Source organism: Centroberyx gerrardi, chromosome 11 (assembly GCF_048128805.1).
Source record: "Centroberyx gerrardi isolate f3 chromosome 11, fCenGer3.hap1.cur.20231027, whole genome shotgun sequence".
In the NCBI taxonomy this organism is placed as follows: domain Eukaryota; kingdom Metazoa; phylum Chordata; class Actinopteri; order Beryciformes; family Berycidae; genus Centroberyx; species Centroberyx gerrardi.
In genome coordinates, this window is record NC_136007.1 from 7,468,145 (window position 1) to 7,481,533 (window position 13,389).

The window sequence follows — 13,389 nt, forward strand, 5'->3', positions numbered from 1 at the left end:
GACAGTGACTGAACGCAGGAATCTGTGTGTGTTTGTGTGTGTGTGTGTGTGTGTGTGTGTGTGTGTGTGTGTGTGTCTGTTTGTATTTGTACTTGTGTGTATCTGTGTGTGTATGCTTGCCTGCAGACTGGCGCCTCAAAGTGTGTAGGTGTGTCTCAAACAGTGTGAGCGTATGTTTTTATGTGTGTATGTGAGTGTGTGTGCATGCCTGTGTGTGTGTGTGTGTGTGTGTGTGTGTGTGTGTATGCGCATTAGGCTTTTGTGAGCCTCTGTGCCTCTGTGCGTCTGCCCTGGAATCGCCTTTATGTAATTAAGGGACTTTTGTCCTCCGACAACAGCGCATTACCTCTATTATTGAATATGCTGCGAGTTGAGATATGATTATACTCAAGGCAAATTCAATTTCTGTTTTCAGCAGTTTGATTATAAAAGCCTAGACTGTGGTCTTTTGAGTTAAGCCAGTATGGTTTTTAGCCTTATTCCACAGAGGGATAATAGAAATGACCCCTTTCTCAGCGTCTTAACCGACTCAACCTCAAAACAATATCAACACAATGGCCGCTAAGTCCCTTTGGGATGTGCATTCATTTCCTGTAATGGTAAAACAGCTCTCAGAGTGTCCTATAAGATAAGGTGGGGGTAATATACAAACACAGACTGTATGTGCATGTCAGTTTTAGGTTTGGCAGCAATTTTTGATTTTGTTTTAGTGTTTATCTTTTGAACGGAATGTTACTTATCTGTTGCATTTCACTTTAATCATTTTATATTGTGTTGTTTTCCAGTTTCACATCAAGTTCAGTTACATGTGGTGTAGCGTTTCTTTCTTGCAGTGCTGCTGCCAACAGTCACCTACTTTATATTTGCCCTGGTTGCCATGACAATTAACAGAGCTCGTTAACAACAAAGGTAAAAATACATCAAGCCTTGTGACTTTAAAAGAAGAAACAGAAAAGAAAGAACACTCACTAACTGGGTCAATTAAGACCAAGGCTTTGCTTTTACACCAAAACTCCTTAAGTTTATTTGATCTCAGGAAAATACATGATGATAAATCCTCCAGCTACAGGTTATAATGGCTGTAGTACTACTAGTTTCCAAACACTTTACAGTATTTGTGTGCACATTGGTATATATTTTATCAGTATGGAGAGTGTGCGTGAGAGCGGAGGAGTTATGGAGAGGGAAAAGGAGAACTGGAATGAGTTACTGGTCTCTCTACAGGAAAATAAAGAAACAAAATATTATTCAGTGTAGAACAGTATTGGCGAATTGAACGTCAGATAGTCTGAATATACTTTACCTCAGTGACCAAGACTTTAATCTTTAATGTTATCAGGAGACACTGAGCTGGAGCTGCTCCACTGCCCAATGAATTCAGCACTGACTGCATGGGCACTTGTGTGGGAGTTGTTCATGTTTGCTAATATTGATTAAACTGTCCAGGATCATATGAATAATGTGCAAATTCTTTCAGGGTAGATTTTCAATTAAATATTTATTTCTAATTTATTAACATTGACATTGACAAGATTAATCTACAAATGGGCTTCAGAGGTTGCATTGCCCCACCTAGACCTCCAGCCTTGTAGTCTCCGGTCAGATCCCCCCCGACACACACACACACACACACACACACACACAGAGAGAGAGAGGCATGGACCCATAAATCCGGGCTCAGATCGCAACAAGAGAGCGGGGTCCCGGTCAAGCTCACGGAGGCAGGAAAGATCAATCCAAGGTGGAGCGTCTGCAAGGCTCAGCAGCTTTTTGACTTGCTTTAAGTGCAAATAGATTAAATCAGCGGGAAGTAGCAAGGTGTCCGAGGCAGTGGAAGAGGAGTGAGTGGTAATGATGATGCTGGGAGATGCTGGTGTCTTTATGTGTGTGTGTGTGTGTGTGTGTGTGTGTGTGTGTGTGAGGATGATGACAAGGGCTGGAGAAAGTAAGGGAGAGGGTGTGATCTCTACTCGCTTTTTGAGCGTACCTGCATGCGTGTGTGTGCATCTACAGCACATGTATGTTTGCGTGTGGATGTGCATGTATGTGCGTACTAGAGTGATGAGAGGCGTTAATAAGAACACCTGGATGTTTGATAGCTAGGGAGCTGGGCTGTATAACACTATCGCTGCAAAAAACATCCATCTTAACAAGTCATTTAGTCTCATATTCAGCCTTCAAATCTTATTTTTCTTTAAACGAGAGAAATTCTGCCAGTGAGGTGAGATAACTCCACTTGTTTCCAATGCAGTTTCACTTGTTTCAGGAATTTTCTAGAACTGTTGGTATCTTGAAACAAGTCAGAATAAGGCAGATCACTGCACTACTGTCAAGAAAATGACACTTGATTCTACAAAATTCTTGAAACAAGTTGATTTGCTTTGGAAACAAGTGAAATAATCTCACGCCACTGGCAGATTTTTTCACTTGTTTTAAGAAAATTACGATTTTAGGACTGAATAATAGACTAAATGACTTGTTAAGATGGAGATTTTTTTGCAGTATAACCACAACCAGTGCTGGAAGCGTCTAACTTGAGCTTGTGCTTTCTCTATATCTGGTGTAGCACAGCATGGAGCTGTGTTCATTTGCATAAACGTTGACCTTTTCTCGAAACCACAGCACTAAAACCCCCTTCCTCTTTCTCTCTCTCTCTCTTTCTTTCTTTCTCCCTAATGGTAAGAATTTATTTTATTTATAAGCCCCAAGCTCACTCGCTCTTGCTCCCTTCCTCCGTCCTAAATAAGCCCTCTCTCCTCTCTCCCCCTGCAGCCCTCTCTGACCCAGACGGAGGTCCCTGCCGGAGGACATACTGCGGACGGGGTCGGCAGTGCGTGCTGATGGCGGAAACCGGCCGCGCCGAGTGCGTCTGCCAGGAGAAGTGCCGGCCCTCCTTCGTGCCGGTGTGCGGCTCGGACGGCAGGTTCTACGAGAACCACTGCGAGGTTTACCGCACCGCCTGCCTGGAGCGGAGGCGCATCTACGTGGTGCACAGCAAGGACTGCTTCTTCAAAGGTACCGCCGCCGCTGGGCCCAAACACTCACACTGCAGAGGGTTTGATACACTGTAAAAACGACTCATCTTAACAAGTCATTTAAAGGTGCGAGCTGTAGCATGTTTAAAAAGCAATATACTTTTGTCAAATGACTTGTGATACCTTGTTATAATTACCGTAAACAAACGAGACCATTGCCGAGATGGCTGGTAGCCTCTGTCTCAAGCCAGTGGTATTGTTAGTGCTAGTGCTTTTCCATCTGCATTTCACTTCTTCCAACATCTGGCATTGTGAGAAACTCTGAAAGCTTTAGCTCCATATGGACTGGAAGAACAGCTCCCTCGTCCTGTTTTGTGCCGTAAAACAATCTCCCTTTGTGCCGTAAAGCAATCCAGCAGAGTTTCTGCCAAATCTGACCTGGTGGCACATAATGTAAAATGCAGCTTAAAAGCTGGCAGAGGCTGACAATGTTCTTGTCGATGGTGTTGTTTGTTTACGTTAGTTGTATTAATGTCTCAAAGTTAATGTGGCAATGATTTATTGATGAAGACATTGCATGTAGCACCTTTAATTAGGGCTGCACGATATTGGAAAAAACTGACATTGCAATATTTTTTTTTTCTGCGATATATATTGCGATATGAAAAAATACAGGAATTTTCACCAAATGACTTGAATAGCTCTATCAAGCCCATGGATGTATGATCAAGCCTTGCCCCTTTAAGAAGGTGGCCTTGTGGGTAACCTGCACGGGTGATGTAGTAGGAAGTGAGTGTGTTTTTAGCCGCAGCCAGAGTGAGTTGCAGGATGCTAAGTGAGTAAAGTTACCATAGTTAGCGGGAAAAGAGCTTAGAACGTCACCGAGAGACTGTGCATTATGTTCGCTGCTGTACAGAAATAAAGTGCCAGTTCTCCACTGCAGAGTTGGTCCGGACTCTTAGTAAAAAGCTTGTTACCAGCTACGAGCCAGGCTAAGCTAAAGTAGGCTAGCACAACACCAGAGGCTTCCCAACGACGGTTCGGAGCCGCGAAAGCTGGAAAGGTAACATACGCTACTCTTATAACAAACCCTTAAATCGGAGTAAATGATGTTATATCAGACAGACTTCTCTTGTAGATTAGTCATGGAAAATGAGAACCATACGAGTTTTCCTTTTGTATCAAGCAGCCAAAAAGTTGTAGCATGACGTGTTTGAGTTAATTTGCCTTACTTGACATCGCACGTCCTGCGATGTGACTATTGCGCATGCGCACATCGCGATGATGATGCTGAAACGATATATCGTGCAGCCCTACCTTTAATCTTGTATCAATTCCTTTCTGCCAGAGGGAAAGGATAATTTCACATTTCCAACACAGTTTAACCTGTTTCAATATTTTTTTAGAAACAACTAGCAAGATTTAAGTTAAGATGATAATTTTTTTGCAGTGTAACTGCTGTTAGACCACCTCAATAAAAACAGTGCCACAGCAGAGAGCTGGTGCAGCTGGGTGTTTTTGATGTCTGCATGATCCAGCAAGGCACAGGTTGATGCTGTTGATGTTTATTTTATTTTATTTATTTATTCTTTTAGAATATCCTCTATTTGCCCTCAGTTGATGTCCTGGTACCTGCGAGGTACACTTTGAGTAATTGGAGGGCTGCATTTGGGGCTATGACTTTACTTTGACGTTTGAAAACATTTAAACAGAAATAGAGCTGTACAGACAAAACAAAGCAAATGTTCCGTAACACGTTGCCACACGCCAAGCTGTAGTCACAAGCATCAGTCACTCAGTGGAAATCATGCTGTTTCTGTCAGAGATCTATTCAGTCCAAATGAAAGAATGAAATCATTTGTAGTCTGGCATTGACGGCCGTGGCACCGGGTCAAGTTTGTCTGGGAAACGACAGCTAAGCGCTGACATTGGCAGTCAGACGGTAAGCATTTTTTTTTTTTTTGCCAGGCGCTCTATTCATCTCCTCTGTGTGCTCTCCTGCTGTAATCACGCTCTTTTCAATTCAAGTCGGCGTACTCACTTAGCAATTGGCCGTAATCACAAACATTGGCTTCTAAATCATTTATAGTGGCACTCTTAAAGTTGGTTTAATGAGCGCTTTATTGTGGAATTTTAATGGAGAGTTTTCATTCAGAAGGTAAACCAGAGATATTACAGTCGGGCTGCTCCTGCTACAGTACGACTCCTTCCAAGAGTCTATAATGTGTGTTGTTTCCTGTGTGGTAAAACAGATCGATATGCAGTCAGTGGGCATGTAAACATACAGCTATATCCACACATATAAACACACACACACCTTCACACACACATAATCTAACCTCAGTTGACCCAGTGTTTATCTGCATCACACTTCCCTCTACTTCTTCTACTGCATCAATATCCTAGCAGCTCCAAATCAACACTAGGTTACTGTGGATCACCAGCGCTCTATAGTAAATCATTAAATTCTCCACTCCTGGACTATCACTCATTAGCAAAACTGCACCCTCAGCATGAACAGGCAGCAATATTATCCAACATATACACCAGTCACTTCATCACGGCTTCGATTCAGCTGTAACATGGCTAGGTAGGCTGGGGCTTCTGCTCATTTAAGGTGTTCACACTGAAAAAAAAGTGTTTTTAAATGCTGTTTACTGAGAGACTTAATGGCTGACTGAGTCTCACTCACTCATCCACTCCACTTTATTACTCACCACACACACACACACACACACGCACACCACTTACCCGCATTCTCAGCGTTTGACAGTCGCTCTCAAACACAACATGCACACACTTGTATACCTGTTGGCGTCTAATATCCCTCAACTTCTTTCCGGTTTGTTTTCCCAGCTCAGGCTAGTATTAAACCGTAATTATAATCCGGATGGGTGCGGATATAAAAATAGAAAGTAAGGCTGTGGTTGTTTAGAGTGTGCGGTGTCATGTCAATACACACACACACACACACACACACACACACATGCACACAAACATGGGAGCATTTTCAGTCATGTCACATTAGGGAGCGAAGGATTCCTGCCAGAAACCGCCATGCATAGCTAATCCACATTAGGGATGTTCAGTCGCCGCATTAGGCTTAAACTGGTGATGTCGGAACGTAAACCAGCAGGAAGTGGAACATGGTGGAAATCAGTCAAATGTCGTAAGAGTCGTATGTGTATGCGCTTCTGTGTAAGTGGGGAGTCATTATTGCATGTGACATATTCATTGCAAAAACCAAAAAAACTTTATCTTGGATCCAGATTTATCAAGCTGATTTTAGGATTTTCTTTTTGTGAAATCATCTTACTGCACTGCACATTTTACCAGTTTCAACAAATTTGCCTTGTATGTAACTTGTTTCAGGACATTTACTTGTGAAAAAAAGTGAAATTGTCTTGGCGAAAGTTTCTGGTTTCAAGATTTTCTTCATTGTTTTATGATGATTTCTTGCAAGAAGTCATATTGGCATGTATCAAGTGAAATGTATTGAAACCAGCAACATCATCTGCCAGTGCAGTGAGATAATTTGACTAAAAGTATCACAAAATAAGCTTGATAGGTCTGGAAACAAGTTATTATCACTTGACAGCTTGTCATTTCTTGCAGTGTTGAGACATTAATGAGCTGTGTGTAGGCATGCCTTGCAGTACTGTCAGGCTATTCTGACTGCTGGTGTCATTATTCACATTTTGTTTTTTTTAGTATCAAAACAACACAGTAAGTGCAGAGGTGGTGTAGTGTTGTACTCTGTCCTGCTCTGTATGCCTGTCAGTACTCTTACCGTCTCAATAAAAAAATCATTGCTAAGGGGAAAGGACAGCCAAAACTCCTAAAAAAATAATAATACTAAAACACACACAAACATTGATATCTGCTCCTGAAAATGCTGTGTGTGTGTGTGTGTGTGTGTGTTGGATCACTGCAGGATGAGCCACCTTGTTCATTGCTTTATGGATGGAGTTTGTGTTCAAATATTTAGATGTCTAATTATCAAATAAGTCAACAGAAAAAGGGAAATCAATCAGCTAATTGCATTCAGATAACTCAATGTAATATATAGACAAAGAGCTATTACTCATCGACTTGTACGCTGCTGTTTCCCTGCCTCTTTGATCTTGTTTTCCTCATAGGATAGAGAAAAGAACATCGCTACCCCTTTTATAAACACATTCATTACTGCTTGTTTTTCTTCCAGTCTTGTTTTTTTGTTTGTTTTTGGAGGAGAGTGGGCAGTCCGCTCACCTTTTAGCTCTGTTCTTTAGTGAGTGGGGAGAAAGAGTAGAGCTTCAAAGTTTGGCCCTTGGAGGCAACTGTGGTTCCAGAGGCGGAGGACTTTACCACTCGACTATCTCTCAGTACCCAAATATGCTCTTTGATGCAGCTTGAAGGCGGCTGTAGCCTGCCTCTGACCTGATAGTATTGGTGTAAGTGTTTGGCGGCGGATTTGCGGCGTGTGACAGGCAGGAGAGATGATTGCGTGGGGTGAAAAGGATGGCTATAAACCTCTGGATGGGGCTTTTTGTTCTCCGCTGTCACCGGCTTCTTTGAATTTACACTCAGCCCATTTAGCCGACGCTTTTATCCACAGTGACTTAACAATGAGTGCAAATAGTAGAATAACACTAGAATAACAGAAAAAGTGACAAAAGTAGCACTCATGAATTACCATTTTTGCAAGTAGATAGATAGTATTGAAATACCGCTCAAGGGACAATGCAGTGTTAGGAAGCAGAAAGGGATTGAGGGATGGATTTTCCTCAATTCACCTTTTGAATAAGTACATGTCTATTTTCATAGCAGCACTTTTAAGATTAGTCTAAGCTAGTGAGCGCTGTCCACTAAACAAACACACTGTGTTAAAGCGTTAACCAAATAAATACTGAACACACAGAGCTGGAAGTGTTGCCTGTTCTTCTCATCACAGAGCGGTAAGTTGATAACAGGTTCAAAGTTATTTGACCTTATTTGTGCCAAATTGGCTTAACAGCAGAGGTAACAAGACTAGGTCAAAATCTCCTAGTATATGGCTGGACCGTGTATGGGTGTGCCACGTGCCACGGCCGGCCAATGGTGTAACTAACTCCGCTGTAGACTGTTAATACAGAATAATAGTCCATACATCCATACTGATCTCCGTTCCAGCGCGTCCCGTCTCCTCTCTCCGCCGCTGTCCTCTCCACCGCGCTCACGGCCCGCATTGATCCTCCCGATCCAAGCCCCGGTCGCTCTGGTACCCATCGGTGCCGAAAACGCCGTTCGCCGGACACCCGGTGACGCATCGGCGTCGGGACCCCCGCCGAAATCTCGGCCGGATCACCGGGAACAAATCGGCGCCCGGCTATCGGCACCGGCCGGCACCGTGCCCCCGGGAAACTCCGGGAAGCGTCAGCAGTAAGCCCTCGGCGCCCCGAAACCTCCATGCTCTGTGTGTCTCTCTCTCCGCCGACAGAACAGAGGGCTGTCAGGTGGACTGAGCTCGCGCATATGCATCGAAATAAACGGCGATATGATATCATTGTATAGATTCTACTTTAGCTTCAGTTAGCTTCAGCTTACATGCATGATATTGGTCAGCCTGCTTACTGTGTGGGAGAAACAGGCTCCCGATCTCAGCGGAGAAACAAGATGGCGGAGAAAACGAAACTTAAATTTCTGGCTCTGTGATCCTATGATGTGCCACGTGCCACGGCCGACCAATGGTGTAACTTCATCACTCAGTCAGTCACTCAGTCAGTGAGTCAGTCAGTCAGTCAGTCAGTCAGTCAGTCAGTGACAGACATTCGCGTTTATAGGGCTGGCCCTGCTGTTGCGGTCCAGCCAAAAATACCTGGTTCATGAAAACACTAACAGGTCAGCAGCATTAAAACTTAATAATCTATTTAGAAATGAGTTGCCAAAGGTCATAAAATATGTATTCGTTGAGGTCGTCTTAAACTGAAAAGTTTTGTTACATAATTTGGAAAATGATACTGGCTCTTAGCGATTGATTGATTCCATAAAAATGATGGTACTTTTTAATGGACTGGCAAGGTGACACTTACAGAGTGGGCAATATATTGTATATACTTGAGATAAAACATGATGAACCTCTATATCACATCATTTCTTTCCAAATTGTATATTTAGTATTTTGGAAATTAACTCTTTAATTGTTCTGCACTGTATTTGCATTGTCCTTCATAGCAGCAGAAAGGAGATCGGTTTGACAGCAGAAATGTTTATTTTACTACAAGCTGATTTGTTAAATATTTTCGAGGATGTTGCGAAGGTGAAGAGGTGCTTGATCTCAGATTTTCCCCAAATTAAAATGATGTATGTAATAATTTGTGCTAACAAGTGGGATGCCGTTCTCTTTCACCTCAGCTGGTTTTAAAAGTATTAAAAGTATGTCTTTGCTCTTTTGGCCTCTCTAAGTGAGGTTGAGTAATTTTCTCAGAAGTCAAAAGCATACCGAGGAGAACACACACACACACACACGCACACACACACACACATAAAGGCAGTGTGCTAACAGTTGATTAACAAACAGGTCATGGAAGGTCATTTACAAACTAGTCCACAACCAATCGCTCTGCTAATTTGTGAAATTAGTATCACACTCACAAACTTTTTCTCTCCCGTCTCCCATGGTGAACGCTGCAACAAACATTGCGAGGTCAACACAGCTCTGACCCCGGCTTTGATTACAGCCCCCTCCCTTTAAAACCATTTGAAACAGAACTAACATAGTTGATTAATCTCTTTCATCTTCCTGATGGCTGCGGAGTGCCGAGCCGAGGCGGACCAAAGCCACATCTGTTTTGGTCGGATACGGCAGAGCGCTCGGCGGGGGGGGGCGTCTGTCATGTTGCCGCTGTGACGGCTTCATCTGGGACGAGAGGCGATGCTGCTGCTGACTCCCGCTGCAGACGGGTCAGGTGCAGGCAGCACCCACAAGGCAGAAGTGAGCTGTACCTCAGGAGACACCCATCCATCCATCCATCCATCCATCCATCCTTCAATCCATTAATCCAGCAAGCCAGTCATCTTACCAGTCATACTACTACTTACTACTAAGTAATACTTATTATGATCAATGCTAAATCTCTCTCTCTCTCTCTCTCTCTCTCTCTCTGTCTCTCTCTCTCTCTCTCTCTCTCTCTCTCTCTCTCTCTCTGTCTCTCTCTCTCTCTCTCTCTCTCTCTCTCTCTCTCTCAATTCAATCAATTACAAATACTTCACTGGCATGAATGACGATCAAATCTCTGTTGTCAAAGCAATACAAAATGAAATACTAAAATATTGATACACATACTGTACTTGTAAAACTATAAAAAAAATAATGTGGAATGTGGAAGAATTGTAATAGTAGAAATAATAAAGCAGAACAAGACAAGACACACTAATTGTAGAGTATCTGCAATATACAAAAATGCATAATTAATGAAAGTTAAATACAGTTACACAATAAACTATGTTTCAGGGAGACTAGTCTTTCTATGGTCATGGCAAGCAGTTATGTATTTATCATCCATCCTTAAAAATGTCTTTATTATTAGACTCCTTTTCATTTATTTTTTTATGAGGATTCCCATTAGTTGATGCCGTAGCAATCACTATAATCTCCCTGGAATCCACAAAAAAATTAACCAGATTTCAAGAAACTGGGCAAGTTTCTCGAGAGATTAAGAATCTTTCTCTCTCTTTTCCTTCCCTCATCCCTCCCTTTTGGCCATCCACCCATCCATCCGTCCACCCATCCATCCGTCCATTCTCTGCATCTCTCAGTTCAAGTTCCGCCTTAACCATTCTGGCGACTCTTATCGTTCTGCCTTGCCCGGCTCATTGGCAGCTGTGGTTATTGCATTAGCCATCAAAGCTCCCCCCCACACCCCCCACCCGCACCCCCTTCCACCCAGCCCCTCCACAGCCTGTGGCAGCGCTCTGCCTCCGCCGTCCGTCTTATTGCTCGCTAACCCCCTGCCCCCTTCTGTGGCTGAGGCCATTAGCTCGGTCCCACAAACACACGGCTCTCATAAGGAAGATAAACTTTGGCGTGAGCTCCAGCCCTACAGCTTTAGTTGTGTACACCGAGGCCGGATGGGGTCACAGCGAGACCATTTTAAAGGTGGCGAATATACCGACTCTGCGTGGGTGTTTGCAGGACATTCATGATCTCTCTCTCTCTCTCTTTTTGTCTCTCTCTCTCTCTCTCTCTCTCTCTCTCTCTCTCTCTCTCTCTCATTTGGATGTTCTGTGCTAATACTCCATTACAGGACTTGCATGCGCTGTTTTGTGTGCCTGCATAGGAGTAAGGCTGGGCGATATGAAATCAGTATCACGATAATCATAAGGATTTTTTTTGATATCGATATATATCACAATATAAAATCACATGTTAAATAATCAAATTAAAGTTTAATTAAATCTGAAATTCTCAAATAATATTCCTACCATACCTCATTTTGTCTGAGTTTTTAAATACATTTTAAAGAAATAATTTGCTTGTTATCATCAATGTAGACAGCAGAATTGTGTGTCACGATATCCCAAAATCACCACATCATCATGATATGATTCCACTTGAATTATCGCCCAGCCCTAAATAGGATTTCGTTGTGTGGTGTTATTCCCTCAAAATTGAACTACAGAATTGAACTGTGATGAGAAAGCTGCACAAGGTGAGATTTTTATGTTAAAATACACCCGTCTTATTGGCCTAAATCACGAAATGGGGTTGCAGTAGAGAAGAGCGCCCCATCCCCTGTAATTGAAACTCTGTAGATTCGTCCTATTTGTCCAAATGAAATTCTGGTGTTGGGTATGGACACTGGCAGGAAAACTAGCAATCGAACAATCCAAACTCAAGAGCGACATACAGACTGTCTCCTAAACAGCAGCGAGTGAGCGCTCCGTCCAGAAAAAGCTGGATTCAACAGTGTTAGTGTCTTTTTTCCTCCTCTTGTCCCTTCGGTCTCCTTTGGTATAAAGCGATCACAGACCAGCTGGGTTATTTAAACACGAGCGTGCTGTGTGCAGCTTACTGACGTCACGTTACATGATTTTGGGATATCGAAGTTCAAACAGTTTTCAAACAGTTACCTCTCGCTGCCATTTGGAGCCACGGACGTGCGGAGATTGAGGAGTTCAGCTCCTAATGTCGGATCGCAACTTTGCCCGCGAGGAATCGACCCGGCGGAATCGTGCGTACTCTTGCATTCATGTGAAATTACCCTCATTCATTCTGCGGCGACCCATTAAGCCACATCATTCAGCGCTGCGTCAGAGTAACATGTTTTATAAATGCACACAATTTGCCTAAACTGTGCCAGCGGAGTTGTAAAGTTGTCCGGGTCACGCAACAAAACAGTAGATCAGAAGTTGCCGTCCAACTCTCTGTTAGGTTAATCAGGACTCGGGCTGGGTTGCCAGGTGTAACACGTACACACACACACGCGCGCGCGCGCGCACACACATACGCGCACACACCTAACACCCTCCAGGCCTCCCCTGACAGCCCTTTATTTGTTACAGTGTGCTTATTAACGAGCGGTCTAACTATCCCCATCTTTCTTTTCGCGTTTTTTTTTTTTCCCCCCAACACGTTTCTCCCCCTTTCCTCCTTCTCTTTCTCCTCCTCAGCGGTCACGTGGGTCTTACCTCATTAAGTTGATTTCCTCCCCACAGATTCATTACGGTGGAAGTATTTGCCGTATGAAATGGATGCCCTGTCCCAGATAGAGATGTCCCCCGGTCCGGCACTGGTCCCCTGCCTCATAAACATCAGTCTCCCCTATGAAAATAGAAAGCTCTCTTTGGCCACTGACGTCCCCGGCTGTTGTGGTAGTGGGACATCGTCAAGGATACTGCACCAAAAGAACGGTGCACTCCTATCCTATCAACCACGAAACAGGCAACGGCCAGTGTGTTGAATCAGGCTACAGCTGGTGTGGTGTTTTAGCAACGGGTTCAGGATTTTCAGAAGCCTATCCTACTGATCACTAATGAACTGTGTGTTTTACTCACAGTAACATTATTACTTTTCCCAGAAAGGAGAAGTGTAACAAATTGCTATTTCAATTTCGGTGATAATATTGCAGTTACCCAGTAAAAAAAGTAAATCCGTGGACATGTGTGGTTCAGTTCTGTGCGAATCAACGTTATGTGATTCTGAAATTACAAATACTTTGCACAGTTAGCGTATTCTGGAATCTGACAGAAATTATATTTAGTAATTTATAGAAATAAAATAATACATACAGACAGGAAAAAACAACATAAAGTGCCTTAGTGTGATAGGATGATAGCATGATAGGATGTTAATTTCTTAATTGTATCATGCAGGACACCTGTATGGAAGCATCTGCATTCATTATGTTTCTCCACTCATTTATTCAGGTTTTTCCTTTAATTTGTCACCCGTCTG

At 43.1% G+C, this 13,389-nt stretch overlaps 1 protein-coding gene across 1 annotated transcript in view; it reads left to right on the top strand.

Annotated features, from left to right (window-relative positions):
* The window catches only part of fstl4 (follistatin-like 4), a 172,700-nt gene that overhangs the window by 21,070 nt on the left and 138,241 nt on the right, over positions 1-13,389 (top strand). The window contains exon 2 of the mRNA XM_078286704.1: positions 2,773-3,015. Coding sequence (XP_078142830.1) covers positions 2,773-3,015 — 243 coding nt within the window. The remainder of the gene's footprint in view (positions 1-2,772; positions 3,016-13,389) is intronic.